The following is a 23814-nucleotide window of genomic DNA, read 5'->3' as shown; positions in this document are numbered from 1 at the left end:
CAGGGCTGATCAGGGGGTTGGGGCACCTTCCCCTGTCACGAACAGAGCAGGGCCGATAGGGAGGTTGTGGCCCTGCCCCCTGTCACACACAGAGCCGCAGGGCGATCAGGGGGTTTGGGCTGCCCCGTCACGCTGATCCCGGTGCCGGGAGTCCTCGCGGCTCCACTGATCCCGGTGCTGGGAGGCATATTACCCTTTTACTGTATAGGATAGAGGCCTGGTGCATGGGTGGGGGCCAGCTGGTTTGCCCTGAAGGGTGTCCTGGATCAGGGTGGGGGTCCCCACTGGGGTGCCTGGCCAGTCTGGGTGAGGGCTGAGGGCTGTTTTCAGGCTGGCTGGTGACTGAAGCTCCCAACTGCTCCTTTCTTTTTTTCTTTTTTATTCTGGGCCAGCTTTAGCTCTGGCTCTAGCTCTGAGGCCTCTGCTGCTGAAAGCAGGTATCTGGTTTGTTTGGGTTCTATAATCAAAACACTGTATCAACTCCAGCTCTGAGATCCCAGCTGGCTGAAAGCAGGTTTCCGGGTTCTTTTTAGCTTCTATATTTGTAACAATGTTTCAAACTGCAAGCTCAGAGTCCGGCAAGGCAGGCAGGGAATATTGGTTTCCTCCGTCTCTGAAGCAAGCAAGCCTCATGTTCGCTTCAAGCTGCCTGGCTGCCGGCCGCCATCTTGGCTGGCAGTTAATTTGCATATCGCCCTGATTAGCCAATGGGAAGGGTAGCGCAGGTACAGCTAATTACCATGTTTCTCTTTTCTTAGATAGGATACACACACACACACACACACACACACACACACATATATAAATATATTTCTTTATTGATTTTAGAGAGGAAGGAAGGAAGAGAGAGAGAGAGACAGAAACATCAATGATAAGAGAGAATCATTGATTGGCTGCCTCCTGCAAGCGCCCTACTGAGGATCAAGCCTGCAACCCAGGCATGTGCCCTGGCTGAAATCGAACCTGGGACCCTTCAGTCCACAGGCCTACACTCAATCCACTGAGCCAAACCGGCTAGGGAAGAACAGGCATTTTATACAAAAATATATTCAGCATCATTAATAAGCAAGAAAATGAAAATTATAACTACAATAAGATACCATTTCATAACTACATCCTTATTACCACGAAGCTCAATTTACTTGATGATGTTTAAAATGTAGAAAGCAGACTCTAGATCAGCCGTAGGCAAACTACGGCCCGCGGGCCGGATCCGGCCCGTTTGAAATGAATATAACCATTGAAAAAAAAGACCGTACCCTTTTATGTAATGATGTTTACTTTGAATTTATATTAGTTCACACAAACATTCCATCCATGCTTTTGTTCCGGCCCTCCGGTACAGTTTAAGAACCCATTGTGGCCCTCGAGTCAAAAAGTGTGCCCACCCCTGCTCTAGATATACACTAAATACACATATTTTAGAGAAAACAGATGATAGAACAATGTGCTGATATAAAGTACAATCTTTTGAAAACAGCATGTATAAAGAACAAAGTAACTTTATTTACAAACTATGAAAATTATACTTGTTATTTTCAAAATTTACTCAAGAATTCTTCATTAAAAATGGTTAAAAAGTAAGCTCTGATTATCACACTGAGCAACAAAAGGTATTCAATGGTTTGATATAAACCATACTCAATTATTACTTACCAATAAGATTTCTCCACAGAGAGCAACAGAATAACCCTTAAAATTTGCAAAAGACATAAAATGCAAGAAGGGACTCAGAAATAAAAACGTAAGTGGTTATTTTAAATTATTCTGGGAAAACTTGTTTTTAATTGTACAACCATTTTACCAGAGGCAATTTTGTTAACTCTAACCTTAGTAACAAACTACATCATTTATAAAAGAGTTAAAAAATATAAAGCAAACTAGGCCTGATTTTCTTTGTATTTTTAAAGCCACAAAAGTATAAGAATTCTAGTTATTTTTTCTATACTTCCTTGAAAACAAAAGCCAAACATACTTACTGTTGGTTTTTTTCATTTAAAGTATTTATGCCCTGGAGGTCAGAAAGAGGTGTCCGAGGATTTTTCCGGGTTACACCTACATATAAAAAGCAAAAATTTTCAAATCAGTGCTAAGAAAAACTAAACATGAAGTAATATTTCCAAGGAAAAATGAAATGAATGTACTTTGATAGTAAATATTTCTAAACATGTAAGAAATAGCTAAATAATAATATGAAACAAGTCCCATGACTGTTACTTACAAATCTGACTTAACCAACAGTGAACCCAATTTTTTCAGCAATAAGTATATTGCTAACATTAACTATAGATTTTAGTGTATTTTGTCGGATATGACTATTGCTACTCCAGCTTTTTTTCTTTTCCATTTGCATGGAAAATTTTTTTCCATCCCTTCACTCTCATCTTGTGTGTGTCTTGTTCTGAGGTGGGTCTCTAGTAAACAGCATATAGTTGGTTCATGTTTTTGTATTCATTCTGCTACCCTAGGCCTTTTGATTGGAGCATTTAATCCATTTACATTTAGGGTTATTATTGATAGGTACTTATTTATTGCCATTTTAATTCTGTATGTCTAGTTTTCTCTCTTTCTTCTTCTTATTACAGCAGTCCCTTTACCATTTCTTGTAATGCTGACTTGGTGGTGATGTACTCCTTTAGCCTTTTTTTTTTTTTTTTTGTCTGGGAAGCTCTTTATTTGGCTATCTATTTTGAATGATAGCCTTGCTGGATATAGTAATCTTGGTCTTAGATCCTTGTTTTCCATTACCTTGAGTACTTCATGCCACTCCCTTCTGGCCTGTAGAGTTTCTGATGAGAAATCAGGTGTCAGCCTTATGGGAGCTCCTTTGTAGATAACAGTTTGCTTGTCTATTGCTGCCTTTAAGGTTCTTTGTCTCTGATTTTTGGCATTTTAATTATGACGTGTCTGGGCATGGGCCTGGTTGGGTTCTTCTTGCTTGGGGTTCTCTGTGCCTCCTGAACTTGTGTGACTTTTCCTTCACCAGGTTAAGGAAGTTTTTTGCCATTACTTATTCAAACACATTCTCTATTCCTTTCTCCCTTTCTGCCTCTTCTGGCACACCTACTATTCTAATATTATTACGTTTCACATTGTCCCACAGCTCTCTTAAGCTGTCCTCCTGTTTTCTAATTGTTTTTACTTTTCGGTTCTCTGATTGTTTTTTCAACCGTGTCTTCTAAATTACTGATTTTATCATCATCTTCCCCTAATCTGCTCTGCATTCCTTCCAATGTGTTCTTTATTTGTGTTATGTCATTCTTTATTTCTGACTGTTCTTTTTTAATAGTTACTATATCTTTTCTCATGCTGTTGAGCAACTTTACCATCATTACTCTGAACTCTGTTTCAGATAAATTTCTTATCTCTGCTTCATTTATCTCTTCTTCTGGAGCATTCGCTTGTTCTTTCATTGAGGGTTGTTTCTTTGTCTCCTCATTTTGATTGGCTGTTTGGGTTTGTGACTATGTATTAGATAGATCCTCTATACCTCTCAATCTCTAGTGCAGGACAGTGTCAAATGCTGTTTCAACTATAGATTTTAAATATCAATTAATCTTACATATAAAAACACTAAGAATCAAAGATGACAAATTGCTTTCTTAAGGATTATCAATATTCTTAAGTTTTATCTTCAAATCATTCAATAAACATTGAAACTCTATAAGCATATGGCTACCAATTTTTATAACCTATCCACACAAAGACATTTACTATAGGTAAGACATATAAGAAGAAGTGAAAGTATCTGTATTCAAGATAACAGTCTTTTATGCAGAAAATCCTAATTAACCCACAAAAAAAAATTGGAATAAATGAGGTCAGTAAAATAATAAGATATAAGATCAATATTAAAAATTGTATTTCTATACAACAATAAACAATCAGAAACCGATATTAAGAAATTCCATTAATAACATCAACATAAAAGAAATAAATTTAACAAAAAAGTATAAACTATCTATAATGAAAATGACAAACGTCATTAAAAGAAATTTAATCTAATTAAATGGAATGCCATCCATGCTCATGGACTAGAGAACTTAATAATGTTAAGACGGCAATGCTTCCCAAATGGATCTACAGATCTATGCAATCTCTATTAAAATTCCAACTGCCTTTTTTTTACGGAAATAAATACACTGATCCTATAATTAATATGTATATGCAAGAGACCCAGAATAGCCAAAACAACATTGAAAATGAGGAACATGGTTGGAGGACTCACACTCCTTGAATTCAAAACTTAGAACAAAGAAACAGTAACTGAGACATGGTACCAGCATAACAATAAACAAATATATCAATGGAAAGAAATTGAGAGTACAGAAATAAAACTTTACATTTATGATCAACTTAATTTTGATAAAGGTGCTAAGACAATTCAATGAAAAATAATTTCATTTCTTCAGTTCCTAAGTCATGGACACTAATTTCCCTATAACAGATTATCATTGTCTATCCTCTATATCCATTCTTTTCTTCTGCATATTAAAACAATTATCTCAAGCCTTTCCTCAATATTAGTAATTCGATTTTCAACTCTTTCCTCTAATTATTGAGCTCATACAGATGTTGCTTTATAACTCTGCTTGTTTCAGTAGCTCAATACCTATTTTCATTATCATACTGATATTTTATATCCTCAAATATGTGCTATTGCTTTATTGGCTTCATGTTCTTAAATTCTTCTATTCTGTTAACTGCTCACAGGGAACTTTTTCTTGGGAGTATTTTTCCTGCAAATAAAATAGGGTGTTTCTTTTAGGGTGGTTCTTTTATGCATAACTCCCTTATTTTCCTCTGTGTAATTATGTAATATCAATTATTAAATATTTTAAACATTAAAAAGACAGAATAGTATACTGAACACTTACAACTGATCACTCAGATTAGGAAATGAAGCCCAGTGCACCACACTCGGATCCCATCCCAATAGCATCCAATCCCAAAATTGATCACATGTTGGAATCATCATAAAAGTACTTTAAATAGCTATCATAACATTCAATGACTTAAATTAGAAGATTATCTTATTGAGTTAACAGATAGTAAGTCTCCAGGAAGAAATGGAAACTAAAAAAGAACCAAATGAATATTCTGGAACTAAAAACTGAAATTTTGTGAAATGAAAAATCATTTCATGGGTTTAAGAGAAGACTTGAAACAGCATATTGAACTTGAAATCAGATAAATAAAAATTATCCAATCTGAAGAAAAGAACAAAAATAGAAAATAATGAACAGAGTATGAGGAATATGTGTCATAATGTCAAATATTCTAAGATCATCTAAATTGGTATCTCAGAAGAAAAAGAAAAATTGTAGCAGAAAAAAAAATTTTAATATTGGCCAAAAATTTCCTAAATTTGATTAAAAACAATGAAGCACAAGTCCAAAAGGTGAAGAAAATCCCAAACAGGATAAATATAATAATTTAGGGACACCATAGTCAAATTGCTAAAATTCAAAAGATAAATAGAAAATCACCAGTGTAAAAAAAAAGGAGCATTAGATGTGAAAGAATAACAGTAGGGTGATATCAGAGTTTATAAGCACAAATAATGTATGAAAAAAATGAAACAACATCCTTAAAGTGCCAAAAGTTTGATAGTTCCTAATGATGTTAAATACATGTCATGTTATGACACAGTAACTCCACTGATAAGTTTCATTCCTAGGAATGAAAATATATGTATACAAATGACACAACGAGAATGTTTGAATAGCTGGATCCCTCACAATAGCTCAAAACAGTACACAACCCTCGTATCCACCATGAAATGAATGATAAACACAACATTGTATATACAACTGTATGTATGTGTGTGTGTGTGTGTGTGTGTGTGTGTGTGTGTATACACACATATTCCACACAATGGAATAAGTCAGCAACAAATTACTGAGATATACAACAACCCAGATGAATATGTATAGCATTATGTAGCATAACTTCAGAACACCAAAGAATACACACTGTATGATTCCATTTCTGTAAAATTTTTAGAAAAGGCAAACCTATTTACTTAGTAATAGAAATCTTTTTTATTATTATTACAGGAATCTTAACAAAAGTTGTCTAGCCCTAGTTGGTTTGGCTCAGTGGATAGAGCATTGGCCTGTGGACTAAAAGGTCCGAGGTTCAATTCCAGCCAAGGGCACTTGCCCAGGTTGCAGGCTTGATCCCCCACAGTAGGAGGCATGCAGGAGGCAGCCAATCAATGATTCTCTCTCATCAGTGGGGTTTCAATCTCTCTATCTCACTCCCTTCCTCTCTGAAATCAATAAAAAATATATCTTAAAAAAGTTGTCTAAAGGAGCTGGGAAAATGTACAAGAGAGCAAGAATAAATTTTCTGATACAATTTTATTCCAATATTTTATTTTTAATCATTTTATGTACATGTTTTAGGTTTGTCTCTTACCTTATAACTAAATATTATTTTATTTTTTATAACTGAATAATCTGTTTTTTAAATGTTTAGTTCATTTTAATTTATTGGTATTGCCCTGGCCAGGTGGCTCAGTTGGTTGGAGCCATTTCCCATACACCAAAAAGCTTCAGCTTTGATTCCGTCAGGGGTGCATGCAGGAGGAAAAAGATCGATGTTTCCCTCTCTAAAATCAATACAAACATAACTTCAGGTGAGGATTTAAAATATACATTATAAAAAAATAATTTATTGGCGTTACTGATATATCTGGATTTTTTCTGCCTTTTTATTTTATGCTTTGTATTTACCCTAATTACTATACAGTTTTATCCAGATTTCCACTGTATTTATATTGATTTCTTTTTCTCATTTTATAAAGTTATATACACTCGCATTTTGATTATGAATTTTTAACATATTCATGAATTCAAATCTAAATTCTTTTCTTTTCCTAAAGAGTACAAGAACTTTGTAATGCTTTGATTCTAGTCAAATCATCCCTGTAACAGATGATGCTACCCAGTACTTATTTTCACCTTGTTTTTTTCCCATTAATCAACTAAATTAGATATTACTACTAAGTTTTATAGATTGTTTCTTTAGATTTACACACATTTACCAATTTCTTTATCAGAACTCAAAACTTTCTAGTGAGCTAGTTCAACTTCTTTCTCCATGAAATCTTTTCGTAAGTTCTACTATAAAGATTTGTTCAGATTACTATATTTATTTATGGCTACTATTCATCTCTGCCTGGTATGTATTTGTCCAGCCTTTCATTTTCATTTTTTAAGAATTTTATAATTAGTCAACTAGATGTTTTGAAAATCCATTTTGAAATTTTACAGAAATGGAGGAAAGCAAACTACTGGGTATAGAGTTCAAAACCACACTTTTAAGGTTCTTCAATAATTTTCTAGAAACCGCCGATAAATTTAGTGAGACCTTCAAGCAATCTAGTGAGACCCTCGAGGTTATGAAAAAGGACCAACTAGAAATTAAGCAAACACTGACTGGAATAAAGGATATTATGCAGAGTTCCAACAGCAGACTAGAGGATCCCAAGAATCAAGTCAAAGATTTGAAATACAAAGAAGCAAAAATCACCCAACCAGAAAAACAAAAAGAAAAAAGAATCCAAAAATATGAAGATAGTGTAAGGAGCCTCTGGGACAACTTCAAGTACACCAACATCCGAATTATAGGGGTGCCAGAAGAAGAGAGACAGCAAGATACTGAAAACCTATTTGAAGAAATAATGACAGAAAACTTCCCCTACCTGGTGAAAGAAATAGACTTACAAGTCCAGGAAGTGCAGAGAACCCCAAACAAAAGGAATCCAAAGAGGACCACACCAAGACACATCATAATTAAAATGCCAAGAGCAAAAGACAAAGAGAGAATCTTAAAAGCAGCAAGAGAAAAACAATCAGTTACCTACAAGGGAGTACCCATACGACTGTCAGCTGATTTCTCAACAGAAACTTTGCAGGCCAGAAGGGAGTGGCAAGAAATATTCAAAGTGATGAATACCAAGAACCTACAACCTAGTTTACTTTACCTAGCAAAGCTATCATTCAGAATTGAAGGTCAGATAACAAGCTTCACAGATAAGAAAAAGCTAAAGGGGTTCATCACCACTAAACCAGTATTATATGAAATGCTGAAAGGTATCCTTTAAGAAGAAGAAGAAGAAGAAGAAGAAGAAGAAAAAGGTAAAGATACAAATTACGAACAACAAATACACATCTATCAACAAGTGAATCTAAAAATCAAGTGAATAAATAATCTGATGAACATAATAAACCGGTGAATATAATAGAATCAGGGGCATAGAAAGGGAGTGGACTGATTATCCTCGGGGGGCGGGGGGTGTGGGAAGAGACTGGACAAAAATTGTACACCTATGGATGAGAACAGTGGGTGGTGGGGGTAAGGGCAGAGGGTGGGGTCGGAACCGGGTGGAGGGGAGCTATGGGGGGGAAAAGAGGAACAACTGTAATAATCTGAAGAATAAAGATTTAATTAAAAAAAAAAAGAACTGCTTCTAAGGTCACTCATGTAGTTGGTGGCAAGCCTCAGTGCCTCCTAACTAGAGGCTTCAGTGGGATTTCTAATAGGGCTACTCATAAATGGCAATTTGATCTTCTTAGGGACAATGAACAGAGAGCTAGGAAGAAATTACCTAAGATGGAAATTGTAGTCCTTTATAAGTTAACTAGATGCCCGGTGCACAAAAATTTGTGCACTCGGGGGGAAGGGGGGTCCCTCAGCCCGACCTGTGCCCTCTCGCAGTCTGGGACCCCTCAGGAGATAACAACCTGCTGGCTTAGGCCTACTCCCGGGTGGCAGAGGGCAGACCCAATCTCTAGGGACAGCCCCTGGTTGGGCTCAGAGCAGGGCTGATTGGGGAGTTGGGGCGCCGCCCCGTCATGCACAGAGCAGGGTGGATCGGGAAGTTGTGATGCCATCCTCAGTCACGATCAGGGCAGGGCATATTCGGGGGTTGGGGCACCGCCCCTGTCACACTCAAGGCAGGGTCGATGGGGAGGTTGCGGCGCCACCCGGTCACGCACAGAGCAGGGCCAATCAGGGGGTTGGGGCGCTGCCCCCTGTCACGCACAGAGCAAGGCCCATCAGGGGGGTTGGGGCTCCGTACCCTGTCAGGCACAGAGCAGGGCCGATCAGGGGGTTGAGGATCTCCTGCCTGTCACTCACAGAGTAGGGCCGATAGGGGAGTTGGGGTACCACCCCCTGTCACACACAGAGCAGGGCGGATCAGAGTGTTGGGGCGCCATACTCTGTCACACTCAGGGCAGGGCCGATGGGGAGGTTATGGCTCTATCCCATCACACACAGAGCAGGGCCCGTGGGGGGGTGGGAGAGGAATTGGGACACTGCCCTCTATCATCCACAGAGCAGGGCCGATCAGGGGGTTGGGGCGCCGCACCCTGTCACACACAGCGCCGCAGGGCAATCAGGGGGTTGGGGAGACCCCCCATCAGGCACAGAGCAGGGCTGATCAGGGGGTTGGGGCGCCTTCCCCTGTCACAAACAAAGCAGGGCGGATAGGGAGGCTGTGACCCACCCCCTGTCACACACAGAGCCGCAGGGCGATCAGGGGGTTTGGGCACTGGCCCCTGTCACGCTGATCCCATTCCGGGAGGCCTCGTGGCTCCGCTGATCCCAGTGCTGGAAGGCCTATAACCCTTTTACTATATAGGATAGAGGCCTGGTGCACGGGTGGGGGCTGGCTGGTTTGCCCTGAAGGGTGTCCTGGATCAGGGTGGGGGTCCCCACTGGGGAGCCTGGCCAGCCTAGGTGAGGTGATGATGGCTGTTTGCAGCTGGTCACACACCCTTCAGGGTGTGGGTCCCCACTGGGGTGCCTGGCCAGTCTGGGTGAGGGGCTGAGGACTGTTTTCAGGCTGGCGGGTGACTGAAGCTCCCAACTGCTCCTTTTTTTCTTTTTTCTTTTTTATTCTGGGCCAACTTTAGCTCTGGCTCCAGCTCTGAGGCCTCTGCTGCTGAAAGCAGGTTTCTGGTTTGTTTGGGTTCTATAATCGAAACACTGTATCAACTCCAGCTCTGAGATCCCAGCTGGCTGAAAGCAGGTTTCTGAGGTTTTGTTTAGCTTCTATATTTGTAACAATGTTTCAAACTGCAAGCTCAGAGGCCGGCAAGGCAGGCCGGGAACGTTGGTTTCCTCTGTAACTGAAGCAAGCAAGCAAGCCTCATGTTAGCTTCAAGTTGCTTGGCTGCCAGCCGCCATCTTGGCTGGCAGTTAATTTGCATATCGCTGTGATTAGCCAATGGGAAGGGTAGCGGAGGTACAGCTAATTACCATGTTTCTCTTTTATTAGATAGGATTTCAGAAGCAACATACTATCACTTCTGCCATGTACTATAGGTCACACAGACTAACACAAGTAAAATGTGGGAGATTACACAAAGTTATAAATATCAGAAGATGGGTATAACTGGCCCTATCTAGGAGGCTGGCAGCCATAGATGTATAAATGGAATTTACAAATTTCACTTTCCAAGTATTCATGGTTAGTATACTACATTTTAATTTCACATATTTACCTGGTATCCTTTGACTGTTAAATTCACTTTTTAGATCAAAGAGCATTTTTTAAACCCCTTAGTACTTTCTATACAGATGTCATGCTGTCTACATCTTCCTTTTAAATCTATGTACCTTTTATTTCTTTTTGTTACCTTTAGCAGTGGTTCTCAACCTTTTGGCCCTTTAAATACAGTTCCTCATGTTGTGACCCAACCATAAAATTATTTTCGTAGCTACTTCATAACTGTAATGTTGCTACTGTTATGAATCGTAATGTAAATATCTGATATGCAGGATGGTCTTAGGCAACCTCTGTGAAAGGGTCTTTCGACTGCCAAAGGGGTCGCGACCCACAGGTTGATAACCGTTGCTTTAGTACATTGTTTAGTGGTAAAAGCAAACATCTTTGTCTTGTTCTAAATGTCAGGGAGAAGCATTCCATCTTTCTCCATTAAGTATAAAGTCTGCTATAGAATTTTCATGTGTAAAGTTGAAAAAGCTGCCCTAGCTGGGTAGCTCAGTTAGTTGATCATCCTCCCGTGAACCTAAAGTTTGCGAGTTTGATCTCCAATCAGGAGGCAAACAATGTCTCTCTGTCTGTGTCTCTCTATCAAATCAAAACATATCCTCAGGTGAGGATAATAAAAAAGTTACCCTGGTTGGTGTTGCACAGTGGTTAGAGTGTCAGCCTGCACACCAAAGGGTCATGGGTTCAATCACCAGCCCAAGGCCGGGGTGCGTGCAGGAGGCAACCAATCGTTGTGTCTCTCTCACATCAACGTTTCTCTCCCTCTCCTCTCCTCTCCTCTCCTCTCCTCTCCTCTCCTCTCCTCTCCTCTCCTCTCCTCTCCTCTCCTCTCCCCTCCCCTCCCCTCCCCTCCCCTCCCCTCTCCTCTCCTCTCCTCTCCCTCCCCGTCTGCATCTCCCCCTCCCTTTCTCCCTTCCACTCTTTCTAAAAAAATCAATGGAAAAATATCCTCAGGTGAGGATTAACAACAACAACAAGTTGTCTTCTATTCCTAGGCTGCTAAGTTTTATAGTAGGACTGGGTATAGAATTATGACAAACTCTTTTTATACATCTACTAAGATAAGCATTTTTTAAAGATGGTTAATATGTTGAGTTATATTGATTTTTTATTATCAAACCCCAAACTTTCATTCCAGGAATAAGTCCACTTAGTCTTCATATATTATTTTCTACATATTCCTGAATTCAATGTGCTCTTATTCAGGATTTTTACAACTATCATTGCGAGGTATGTTGGTTTATAGATTAGTTCCTATAATATTTTTGTCTGATTTTGGTATTTGAGTAATAATACTTGGCCTCATGATATGATTTTTATAGTGTTCCTTCTGTTTTCTGAAAGAGTTGAGAACTGATATTATTCTTTTCTTAGACGTTTCTTAAACAAAATTCACGATGGAAGCTACCTGGGTTTGAACTCTTTTGTGTTTTTGTGTGAAAATTTTACTTATGAATCCAATATCGTTAACAGATATTGGACTAATAAGATTTTCTATTTTTCCTTGGGTCCATTTAGATGACTTGTTGATACTGAATGAATTTGTCCATTTCATAAAGGTTGAATTTATTGCCATAAATGTTCACAATTCCACTGCTCCTCAACCTTTTGATCTGTACCATATGCAACTGTGTCTATTCTTTAAATCAAGGTAATACTCTTTGCTCTTTGCTCATGTTTCTTGATCAGAATGGCAAGAACAGCACTGTGCAATTCAGCAGCCACTAGCCATATGTGGCCATTCAAATTTAAATTGATTAAAGCTTCAGTTTTTAAATTTTTTAAAATTTCAGGTACTTAACAGCCAGATGCAAGCTAATAGCTACAGTTGTGGACAACATAGTTGGAGAACATTCCCATCTTCACAGAAAGTGCTATTGGACAGTGCTGGACTTGAACTTTATCAATTTCATTGTTCTTTTAAAAAAAAACACACCAGCTTTTGGTTTCCACTGTTGGCTGCTTTCTATTCACAGATTTTAGCTCTTAACTTTTTTCACTTCCTTCCACTTGTTTTGAGTCTAATCTGCTCTTCTTGTTGTAGCTTTAGCTTCTTACATCATTAATGATATTTTTATCTTATTTCTCCTAAATATTTAAAACTAGAAATTTTCTTCTAAGCACTTCTTTAGTTGCATATCACATGATGCAATGTGTGTTTCCATTATTCAGATCAAAAGATTTTCATGTTTCCCTTATGAATTTTTTTTTAACTCATGAGTTATTTATACACTAAAGGCCCAGCGCATGAAATTAGTGCATGGATATGGTCCCTAGGCCTGTCCTGCGATCAGGGCCACTTCCCCAACTGCCCGCAGCTAGCCCTGTTCCCCGCTGCCACCCACCCCTGGGTTCCCGTTTACCATCAGTTAATCGAAGCCTGCTGCACGGAGGAGGGACCAAGATGTCAGCCATTCCCCGGCCCCAACCCCGCTGCAGGTCAACCTCTGTGTGCGGGGGCCTTGGCCTGGTACCTCCTACATCCCCCATCACACACTCCCGGTTCCCCATTCGCCATCAGGTGATGGGAGCCTGCCGGCAGGGGAAAGAGACCAAGAGGTGGTCAGTGCGCCTTATAGTGACTGGTTGAGCGGTAATTCTGGTCATTCCGCAGTTAGGGTCAATTTGCATATTATCCTCTTATTATATAGGATGTTGTTTATTTACCAAATATATAAGAATTTCTCAGATAACTTTCTATTGTTAACTGTCCATTTTGGTTAAACAACATACTTTAAATTTCTATCATTTGTGTAACCACACTAAACGAAAGCCTGAGGTCCCAGACATTAAGGCAGCCACAGTCAGCAAGGTGAGAGTCGTTAGGAGCATCAAGCCCACACACAGCCCTTTTCTGACTATTGATCCTTCATCTTTTTCATACACATCACCATTTCCATTGTCCTGAGACTGAAGGTCAAAAGTAAGGGTTCAAATTGAAATGAAGTTCTATTCTATCCTTTTTCTTTTCCTCCTGCCATCTTATGCCTTATTCTTTTCAGAGCTCCTGACCTTTAAAGAAGTGGGGTCTCATCTCATACTCCCAAGAACCCCAATTTATACCCAAACCTCTAATTTCCTCCCTGCTAAATCTCAGAGGATTAGTCACTGCAGAGGGAAGGTGGGAGCACCAGAAATAAAAAGGAGGAGGAAGAGCCACAATACCTTTTATGCCTTAATCTTGAAGGTCACAAAGTCACTTCTTCCACATTCCATTTGTTAGAAGCGAGTCACTAAGTACAGCACAAACCTTTTGAAGGGAGGTGTACCAAAGAATTTGTAGACACATTTTAAACCACCAGAACAATGAAATAATTTTTACCTTAAATAGTCATATATCTTTTTTAAAGAAATTAAGAAAATACGTATAGTCATTTGTTTTATACATTTATTATTTCTGAATTCTATATTTGCTGGATGGGGTGAGGGACAGGGGGAGGGACCAGGGGAGGTTGGCTGTGGGAATGCACTGTGGCAGCTCCTGCACTGAGCGTCTGCCCCCTGGTGGTGAGTGTGCGTCATAGTGACTGGTCTACCAGTAGTTCCGGTTTTTTGGTCGTAAAGGTCATTTAAGCCTTTATATATATACTAGAGGCCCGGTGCACAAAAATTTGTACACTCAGGAGGGTCCCTCAGCCTGGTCTGTGCCCTCTCGTAGACTGGGACCTCTCAGGGGATGACCACCTGCTGGCTTTGGCACACTCCCTGGGGGATTGGGCCTAAGCTGGCAGTCAGACATCCCTCTGGCAGCCCGGGAGCCCTTGGGGGATGTCCACTTGCCAGAAGAGAGCAAGCCTAAGCTGCAGTCAGACATCCTTAGTGCTGCTGAGGAGGCGGGAGGGGCTCCCACCACCACCACTGTACTGGCAGCCATCAGCCTGGCTTGGGACTGAGCAGAGCTCCCCCTGTGGAAGCACACTGACAACCAGGGGGAAGCTCCAGCATTGAGCGTCTGCACCCTGGTGGTCAGTATGTGTCATAGTGACCAGTCATTCCCAATTGTTCTGCTGTTAGGGTCAGTTTGCACATTACCCTTTCATTATATAGGATAGAGGCCTGGTGCATGGGTGGGGGCCGGCTGGTTTGCCCTGAAGGGTGTCCCGGATCAGGGTGGGGGTACCGCTGAGGTGGCTGGCCAGCCTGGGTGAGTGGCTTAGGGGCGTTTTCAGACTGGCCACACCCCTTCAGGGTGGGGGTCCCTGCTGGAGTGCTTGGCCAGCCTGGGTGAGGGGCTGAGGGTTATTTTCAGGCTGGCCACACCCCATCTGGGGGGCGGGGGGTCCTGCTGGGGTGCCTGGCCAGTCTGGGTGAGGGGCTGATGGCTGTTCGCAGGCTGACCAAGCCCCCAGTGGGGACCTTCACCCCATGAGGGTGTGGCCATCCTGGATGAGGGGCTGATGGCTGTTAGCAGGCTGGCCAAGCCCCCCAGCCAGCAAAGTTCCCAGTGGAAGCAGGTATCTGGAATTTATTTAGCTTCTATAATTGAAACTTTGTTGCCTTGAGTGGAGGCCACAGCCAGCCAGGACAGGCGGGAAGTTTGGCTTCCACCATCGCCAGGGGCAACCGAGCCCCCTGCTTGCTCCAGCTCTGTGGCTGCCGGCCGCCATCTTGGTTGTGTTAATTTGCATATAGTCGCTCTGATTGGCTGGTGGGCGTGGCTTGGGGAGTAGCGGGGCTGTGGTCAATTTGCATGTTTCTCTTTTATTAGATTAGACTAGAGGCCCAGTGCACAAATTCTGTATTGAGCGTCTGCCCCCTGGTGGTCAATGTGTGTCATAGTGACCAGTTATTCCCAGTCCTTTTGCTGTTAGGGTCAGTTTGCATATTACCCTTTAACTATATAGGATAGAGGCCTGGTGCACGGGTGGGGGCCGGCTGGTTTGCCCTGAATGGTGTCCTGGATCAAGGTGAGGGTCCCGCTTGGGTGCCTGGCCAGCCTGGATGAGGGGATGATGGCTGTTTGCAGCTGGTCACACCCCCTTCAGGGTGGGGGTCCCCACTGGGGTGCCTGGCCAGCCTGGGTGAGGGGCTGAGGCCCATTTTCAGGCTGGTGGGTGACTGAAGCTCCCAACCTCTCCTTTTTTTCTTTTTATTCTGGGATTTATTTACCTTCTATAGCTGTCATTGGAGCTGAGAGCCAGCTTTAGCTCTGAGGCTCAGCTCCAGCTCTGAGACCTCGGCTGCTGAAAGCAGGTATCTGGGATTTATTTACCTTCTATAATTGAAACACTGTTGCATCTCCAGCTCTGAGGCCTGGCTGGCTGAAAGCAGGTTTCTGGGGTTTGTTTAGCTTCTATAATTGCAACATTGTTTCTTAGACTGCAGCTCAGAGGCTGGCAGCAGCAGCCAGGGAACCTTGGCTTCCTCCATCACTGGAGCAAGCAAGCCTGTTCAATTCAGCTGACTGGCTGCCAACCGCCATCTTGGTTGGCAGTTAATTTGCATATCCTGCTGATTAGCCAATGGGAAGCGTGTCAGAGGTATAGTTAATTACCATGTTTGTCTATTATTAGATAGGACTAGAGGCCCAGTGCACAAAAATTTGTGCACTCAGGGGGGTCCCTCAGCCCGGCCTGTGCCCTCTCGCAGTATGGGACCCCTCAAGGGATGACCACCTCTGGCTTAGGCCCGCTCCCCGGGGTATTGGGCCTAAGCTGGCAGTCAGACATCCCTCTGGCAGTCCGGGAGCCCTCGGGGGATGTCCACTTGCCACCAGGTAGCAGGCCTAAGCTGCAGTCGGACATCTTTAGCGCTGCTGAGGAGGTGGGAGAGGTTCCCACCACCACTGCTGTACTGACAGCCATCAGCCTGGCTTGTGTCTGAGCAGAGCTCCCCCTGTGGGAGCATACTGACCACCAGACGCTCTTACATTGAGTGTCTGCCCCCTGGGGGTCAGTGTATGTCATAGTGACCAGTCACTCCCAGTCGTTCTGCTGTTAAGGTCAATTTGCATATTACCCTTTTATTATATAGGAGTGCCTGACCCGCCTGGGTGAGGGGCTGATGGTTGTTTGCAGGCTGGCCATAGCACCTTCAGTGTGGGGTTCCCCCTGGGTGCCTGGCCAGTCTGGGTGAGGGGCTGATGACTGTTTTCAGGCTGGCCACAGCCCCTTCAGGGTGGGGGGTCCTGCTGGGGTGCTTAGCTATCCTGGAGAGGGCCTGAGGGCTGTTTTCAGGCTGGCTAAGACCCCCAGTAGGGACCCTCACTCCATGAGGGTGTGGTCATCCGGGGTGAGGGGCTGATGGCTGTTTGCAGGCTGGCCACGGCCCTCCGCCATCCAACCTCCCAGTGGAGGCTGGCTGGAAGCAGGTATCTGGGATTTATTTGTCTTCTATAATTGAAACTTTGTTGCCGTGAGTGGAGGCCACAGCTGTCTCAGGGAGGGCGGGAAGCTTGGCTTCCTCCATTGCCCGGGTAACCAAGCCTCCTGCTTGCTCCAGCTCCATGGCTGCTGGCCGCCATCTTGGTTGGGTTAATTTGCATACAGTCACTCTGATTGGCTGGAGGGCATGGCTTAGGGCATAACAAAGGTAGAGTCAATTAGCATCTTTGTCTTTTATTAGTGTAGATAGCTAGATGGGAGTTGGGAAGTACTTTGTGCAAAAAGGCACACATTTACAATTCTTACCCGCTACTTAAAGAATGATTCTCCTCAAGTTTCTGCTTCTTTTTGGTCTTTTTTGGTCTTCTAGTCTTTGGAATCTTTTTCCAGTTCTTTCAAATAGTTATTCTGAATTTTTTTTAGGGCTTTATCATTTTTACCTGAGATAGGGTTCATTCACCTCACCAATTTACCATCACCTAAAGCTAGTAGTCCCCTGATTTTTGTTTTTAAAACAATCTCCCAAAAATGAGTTTATAATTTTATATATTACAAAATTTTAATTATTGGTAGTACTACAATGGAAAAAGGAATAAACTACCTAAAATAATGAAAAAAGTCCAACTTCCACAAATGTAGAAATAAATTTGCATGTGAACACAGGTAAATGTACAATTTCCTTATAGCCTGTGCTGAAATTATTTTTTCCTATTCCGGGCCTATATATACCAAGCTAGAATACAATTAAGCCTAAGAATGTCAGGCTGAGAGACATGAAAATCAACAAAAGAAATAAACCACTTGCAACTATTTACAACTTAAAAACAATTAATTTAAGCTACCCAGCAAAGATCTATAGGTTGTTTTAAACAATGTCCCATAGATTAAAGTATTTTAAAAAGAAAGGTGGATAAATGGAATAAGGAACTGTATACCTTTTAGAAATAATAGCAATAATTAACAATAACATTTAAAAATGTCTTTTTTTCATGAAATACTTACCTCTGTTCTTTTTAAAATGAGAAAACATTTTGAATAATGTTTTTCAAAATACATTACATGTTTTCTTATATCAAGACAGAATAAGAAGAACTAAAGAAAAAAACTCATAGCCTGGCCGGCATGGCTCACTGGTTGAGCATCGACCTATGAACCAGGAGGTTACGGTTAGATACCGGTTAGGGTACGTACCAGGTTGTGGGCTCAATCCCCCGTGTGGGGCATGCAGGGGGCAGCCTACCAATGATTCTCTTTTATCATTGATGTTTCTATCTCTCTCTCCCTCTCCTTTCCTCTCTGAAATCAATAAAGAAAGAAAAAAAAACATAACATTTGCTTTTAGGAATTTCATTCACTGATAATTGGATACTAAAATTTCATGGAATTTCAATCACAAAACTGGGAAATTAGCAAAGTGTATCTATAGTGTACTGTAAAAAGCTTACAACAGAAAATATAAGTAGTTTAGATCCGTTATATGCAAATTTCTGAGTTAAGCATCAAGTATTCTGTAGTATTTTTTTATTCTCATTATTTCAGTTAGCCAAATAACTCTAATCCCACAACAGGCAAAAGAACCCATTTTTATGCAGAAGGAGTATAACAAATATAAAAGGAGGAAATGGAGACCAAGAGCATCATTTTACACCAAGTTATTAAAAGAAAAAAGAACATCCACTATGATTCTGTTATTCTTCCTTAAGCCAAAACATTAATGTGGTAGCTTTGCTCTAAACCAGACATAAGAAAGTCTGATAGGTAGACTGCAATCAAACTAAGCAATTTACCAATGATACACTAAAGCAACACTGCTGATGTTGAAATTCAACTATAAGCAAACATAAAAATCAGCAGGAATTTGCAAGGGAAAAATTGTAGTAGTGTTGGATATATTAATCATCTTGTGGTTAATGATGATTTCACAGGTACATATATATGTAAAAACTTACCAAACTTTATGCTTTTGCATGCAGTTTGTTTTACCTCAATTAGATTTCAATAAAGCTTCAAAAAAAATCAGCAGGAAAGAAAATCACTTTTCATTTTTACCCAGCTCTCAGCTACTTTAGAGCCAAAAAGAAAAATCAATTCAGAGTCTGTAACAAAATGTAATTAAAAACTCAAGGATCACAGGCAAACAGACATTCAAATTAAAAGAACAGGTATATCGACATTTTTAAGAGAAAAAACTAAAGTTTCATTAAAAATATCCTGAGACCGACTGGTCAAAGGATTCTGGAGTTCATATTGCCTATATAATTTATGCCCCACCCTGGTATAGAATGCTCCTGGTTTCCATTTCCAAATGCATATATGATGATATAGTTTATCAGGATTTTTAGCCTTACTGTACTTCTCTTCCTTGCACCTCTGCAGAATCTCTAAGCTCCTCTGATGGACTGGGTGTTGGAGAAAGCTAAAACTATCCATACTTTTCAAAATTGCACATGGCGCTGTATCATCATGCCCTTAGGAAGCAAAAGAAAAACAAAAAAAAATGGAAAAAGAAAAAGACATTATATAAGCCCAAACCACTTGAGAATCAAGGACAATGCTGCCAACTATCTTAGAGGATATAAAAAATATATCAAATGATATGAGTTAAAGGTGAATGATTTTTCCAATTAATTTGACGAAATTACACAACAATAACAGTAAAAACTAAAGGTCCTTTTTAGTAACCAAAATATTCTTTTCAGTACTCAAAGTGTTGTGAATTAGCATCAAACTAAAAATTTCGAATTTAAAATACAACTGGTATGGAATTTTCAAAAACAGTTGGTACAGTTTAGACCTTTTTAAAAAAATTGACTCATTTTTATCAGGTCTGATATATAATTGGCATATAGGTGGCAACAATGCAAGAAACACTGATGAACCCCAGAGAGAAATTTACCCAAAACAAATTACCAAAAGTTAAACAATTATATCACAAATCTTGCAATTAACAACACTTGTAGGAATTCTAACAAGTGTGTCAATGTTGAAGGAGTGGGAAGAAAGCACCACAGAGCAGGAAATCCCAGCAGCACTTCTGTATATTTATAAAGCTAAAAATGAGTTAAAAAATCTCTATTTCACTACCAATTCTTATAAAGTGAGACAGAATCAACTACTGGTGGGAAAGGGAAGAGAGCACTTTCGGTAAGGACCAAAGCCCCAGATTATTGTTGCTGAAAAAATGAATCACTCAAGCAATAATGTGTGTGTGGGAAGGGAGGGGCGGGGGGGGGGGGGGGCGGAGGACAGGGAGATTCAGTACCATAAATATTAGTAATACATGAATTTAAAAGAGAATACAGGTTTTCTAGGTATGGAGGAACTGAAGTATCATTTACTTAGAGAAGATCTCTAGACTTATGCCATTAACTTCAAATTTATGAACATAGCCTTTGAAAAGCAAAAGTGAATAGTTAACAAATAGAGGCAAATTAAACAATGAACTGAAGCTCCATTGGTGCATATCAATATACACTGAGTGGCCAGATTATTATTACCAACTGACTTTTGTAGGCAAATTAGCTACAATTTCACACTGAAGTTGCTAGAGGGCCAGACCATTATAAACAGGGAAGCAGGTTATTTACCACGACAGTAGAAGTGATTTTTTTCTGAAGATATGGGTAAACAACGCGATTTAACAGCCTTTGAACATGGGATATATATACACAGTACATAAAAGCCTAAGTGACCAAATGACTGAATAACCTAACAAGACATCAACAGGTTGTTATGATGCACACTGACCACCAGGGGGCGACGGTCAACACAGGAGCTGCCCCCTGGTGGTCAGTGCACTCCCACAGCCAACCTCCAATGGCAAGTCAACCTCCCGTGGCCGCCAACCTACCGTGGTCCTTCCCATCAGACAGCTTAGTGATCAGTGCACTCCCACAGCTAACCTCCCCCAGCTGGCCAACCTCCTGCGGCCCCTCCCGCCAGCCAGCCAGCCCCAATCAGGACTGGGCGAGATGGCACCAATGGGCACCGATCACCCACCAGGCCGAGGGACCCCACCTATGCACAAATTCAAGCACAAGACCTCTAGTCTATCCTATATAATAAAAGGGTAATATGCAAATTGACCCTAATGGAGGAACAACCAGTTGCTATGACTTGCACTGACTACCAGGGGGCAGACGCACAACATAGGAGCTGCCCCCTAATGGTCAGTGCGCTTTAACAGGGGGAGCACTGCTCAGACAGAAGCCGGTCTCATGGATGGTGAGCACAGTAGCAATGGTGAGAGTCTCTCCCACCTCTGCGGCAGCACTAAGAATGTCCGACTAACAGAGAGAGGGAAATTAAACAATGAACTGAAGTTCCATTGGTGCATACTATCTAATAAAAGAGAAACATTGTAATTAGCCGTACCTTCGCTACCCTTCCAATTGGCTAATCAGGGCGATATGCAAATTAACTGCCAGCCAAGATGGCGGCCGGCAGCCAGGCAGTTTGAAGCTAACATGAGGCTTGCTTGCTTCAGTGAAGGAGGACTCCAATGTTCCCCGCCTGCCGCTGCTGGCCTCTGAGCTTGCAGTTTGAAACACTGTTACAATATAGAAGCTAAACAAAACCCCAGAAACCTGCTTTCAGCCAGCCAGGATGTCGGAGCTGGAGTTGAAACAGTGTTTCGATTATAGAACCCAAACAAAGCAGATACCTGCTTTCAGCAGCCGAGGCCTAAGAGCTGGAGCCAAGCCTCAGAGCTAAAGCTGGCCCAGAATAAAAAAAAAAAAAAAAAAGAAAAAAGGAGCGGTTGGGAGCTTCAGTCACCCGCCAGCCTGAAAACAGCCCTCAGCCCCTCACCCAGACTGGCCAGGCACCCCAGTGGGGACCCCCACCCTGATCCAGGACACCCGTCAGGGCAAACCAGATGGCCCCCACCCGTGCGCCAGGCCTCTATCCTATATAGTAAAAAGGTAATATGCCTCCCAGCATCAGGATTAGCATGACAGGGGGCAGCGCCCAAACCCCCTGATCGCCCTGCCGCTCCCTGTGTGACAGGGGGCGGGGCCACAACCGCCCTATCCGCCCTGCTCTATTTGTGATAGGGGAAGGCGCCCCAACCCCCTGATCAGCCCTGCTCTGTGCCTGATAGGGGGGAGCTCCCTAAACCCCTGATGGCCCTGCGGCTCTGTGTGTGACAGGCTGCGGTGCTCCAACCCCCTGATCGGCCCTGTGTGTGACAGGGTGCGGCACCCCAACACCCCCCCCCCATGGGCCCTGCTCTGTGTGTGACGGAGTAGAGCCATAACCTCCCCATCAGCCCTGCCCTGAGTGTGACAGGGTGCGGTGCCCCAACCCCCTGATCTGCCCTGCGCTGTGTGTGACAGGGGGTGGTGCCCCAACCCCCCTATTGGCCCTACTCTGTGAGTGACGGGTGGAGCTCCTCAACCCCTGATGGGCCCTGCTTTGTGCATGACAGGGGGGAGCTCCCCAACCCCCTGATGGGCCCTGCTCTGTGTGTGACAGAGGGGAGCTCCCCAACCCCCTGATTGACCCTGCTCTTGCGTGACAGGGTATGGAGCCCCAACCCCCCTGATGGGCCCTGCTTTGTGAGTTACAGGGGGCAGCGCCCCAACCCCGATTGGCCCTGCACTGTGCACAACAGGTGGTGGCACCGCAACCTCCCCATCGACCCTGCCTTAAGTGTGACAGGAGGCGGTGCCCCAACACCCCAATTGGCCCAACCCTGAGGGTGAGAGGGTGGCATCGCAACCTCCCGATCCGCCCTACTCTGCATGACGGGGCGGCACCCCAACTCCCCAATCGGCCCTGCTCTGAGCCCAACCAGGGGCTGCACCTAGGAATTGGGCCTGCCCTCTGCCACCCGGGAGCAGGCCTAAGCCAGCAGGTCGTTATCTCCTGAGAGGTCCCAGACTGCGAGAGGGTATAGGCCGGGCTGAGGGACCCCCCTCCCCACTGAGTGCACAAATTTTTGTGCACCGGGCCTCTAGTATATATATAAAAGCCTAAGCGACTGAACAATCCTGCGGGGAGAAGGCCTAAGCTGTTAGTTGGACATCCCCCAAGGGCTCGCAGGCTGCCAGAGGGATGTCCTACTGCCAGCTTAGAGCCGATCTCCTGGGGAAGCGGGCCTATGCCAGCAGGTGGTCATCCCGCATGGGCACCCGGACTGTGAGAGGATGCAGGCCAGGCTGAGGGACCCTCCCCCCAAATGCACGAATTTTCAAGCACTGGGTCTCTAGTCCCATATAATAAAAGGCTAATATGCAAATAGACCAAACAGTGGAACAACCGGTCACTATTATGTGTGGTGACCACCAGGGGGCAGGTGCAGAACATAGTGAACATGGGCAGCAGAGCGTGGAACATGGTGGGCATCGGCTGCGGTGGGATAATGGAGCAGGTGAGTGGGGGCGCCAGACCAAGGTGAGGCGCCTGTCACTGTCATCGGGGTGAGCTTCTGGTGGTTCCTGAAAATTCTTTGCTCCCGCTCACTGAGGTCCCGCATGTCACTCGCACCTGCTGCTGGCACCGGGTGCCAGCACTGATCACTCAGCGCTATCAGTGGGTGAGAGTAGTGGCTGCCAGCCCTGATGGCCTCTGGGGCTTCTCCACCTCCCCCTGCTCCTGAGGGGCGATCATGGCCGGCAGCCACTGCTCACACCTGCTGATGGTGCCAGCCCCACTCGTAACCGCTGCTGGTGCTGACCCCAATCACTCTGTGCCATCAGCACGTAGGAGCAGCAGCGGCGGAGCAGGGCTGCTGGCAGACAGGAGACCGGGGGTCACAACAGGAGGGGCCGGGAGGATGGGCCAAGACACGCCCCTGTGCCCACCGCAGCCTCGTGGCCCACCATTCCTTTCAAGGTGCACAAATCTGTGCACTGGGCCCCTAGTATATATAAAAGCCTAAGCAAACAGTCGACCAGTAGCTATAACACTCACTGACCACCAGGGGGCAGATACTTAACACAGGAGCTGCCCCCTCAG

General features: G+C 43.2%; 1 protein-coding gene across 1 annotated transcript in view; it reads right to left on the bottom strand.

Annotated features, from left to right (window-relative positions):
- The window catches only part of MYO9A (myosin IXA), a 424596-nt gene that overhangs the window by 166764 nt on the left and 234018 nt on the right, over window positions 1–23814 (bottom strand). The window contains exons 15-16 of the mRNA XM_081084933.1: window positions 19203–19322; window positions 1980–2055 (exon numbers count right to left, since the gene is read on the bottom strand). Coding sequence (XP_080941059.1) covers window positions 1980–2055; window positions 19203–19322 — 196 coding nt within the window. The remainder of the gene's footprint in view (window positions 1–1979; window positions 2056–19202; window positions 19323–23814) is intronic.

Source organism: Myotis nattereri (genome assembly GCF_964212035.1).
Source record: "Myotis nattereri genome assembly, chromosome: 1".
Lineage (NCBI taxonomy): Eukaryota > Metazoa > Chordata > Mammalia > Chiroptera > Vespertilionidae > Myotis > Myotis nattereri.
This window is presented reverse-complemented; position numbering and strand designations above follow the sequence as displayed.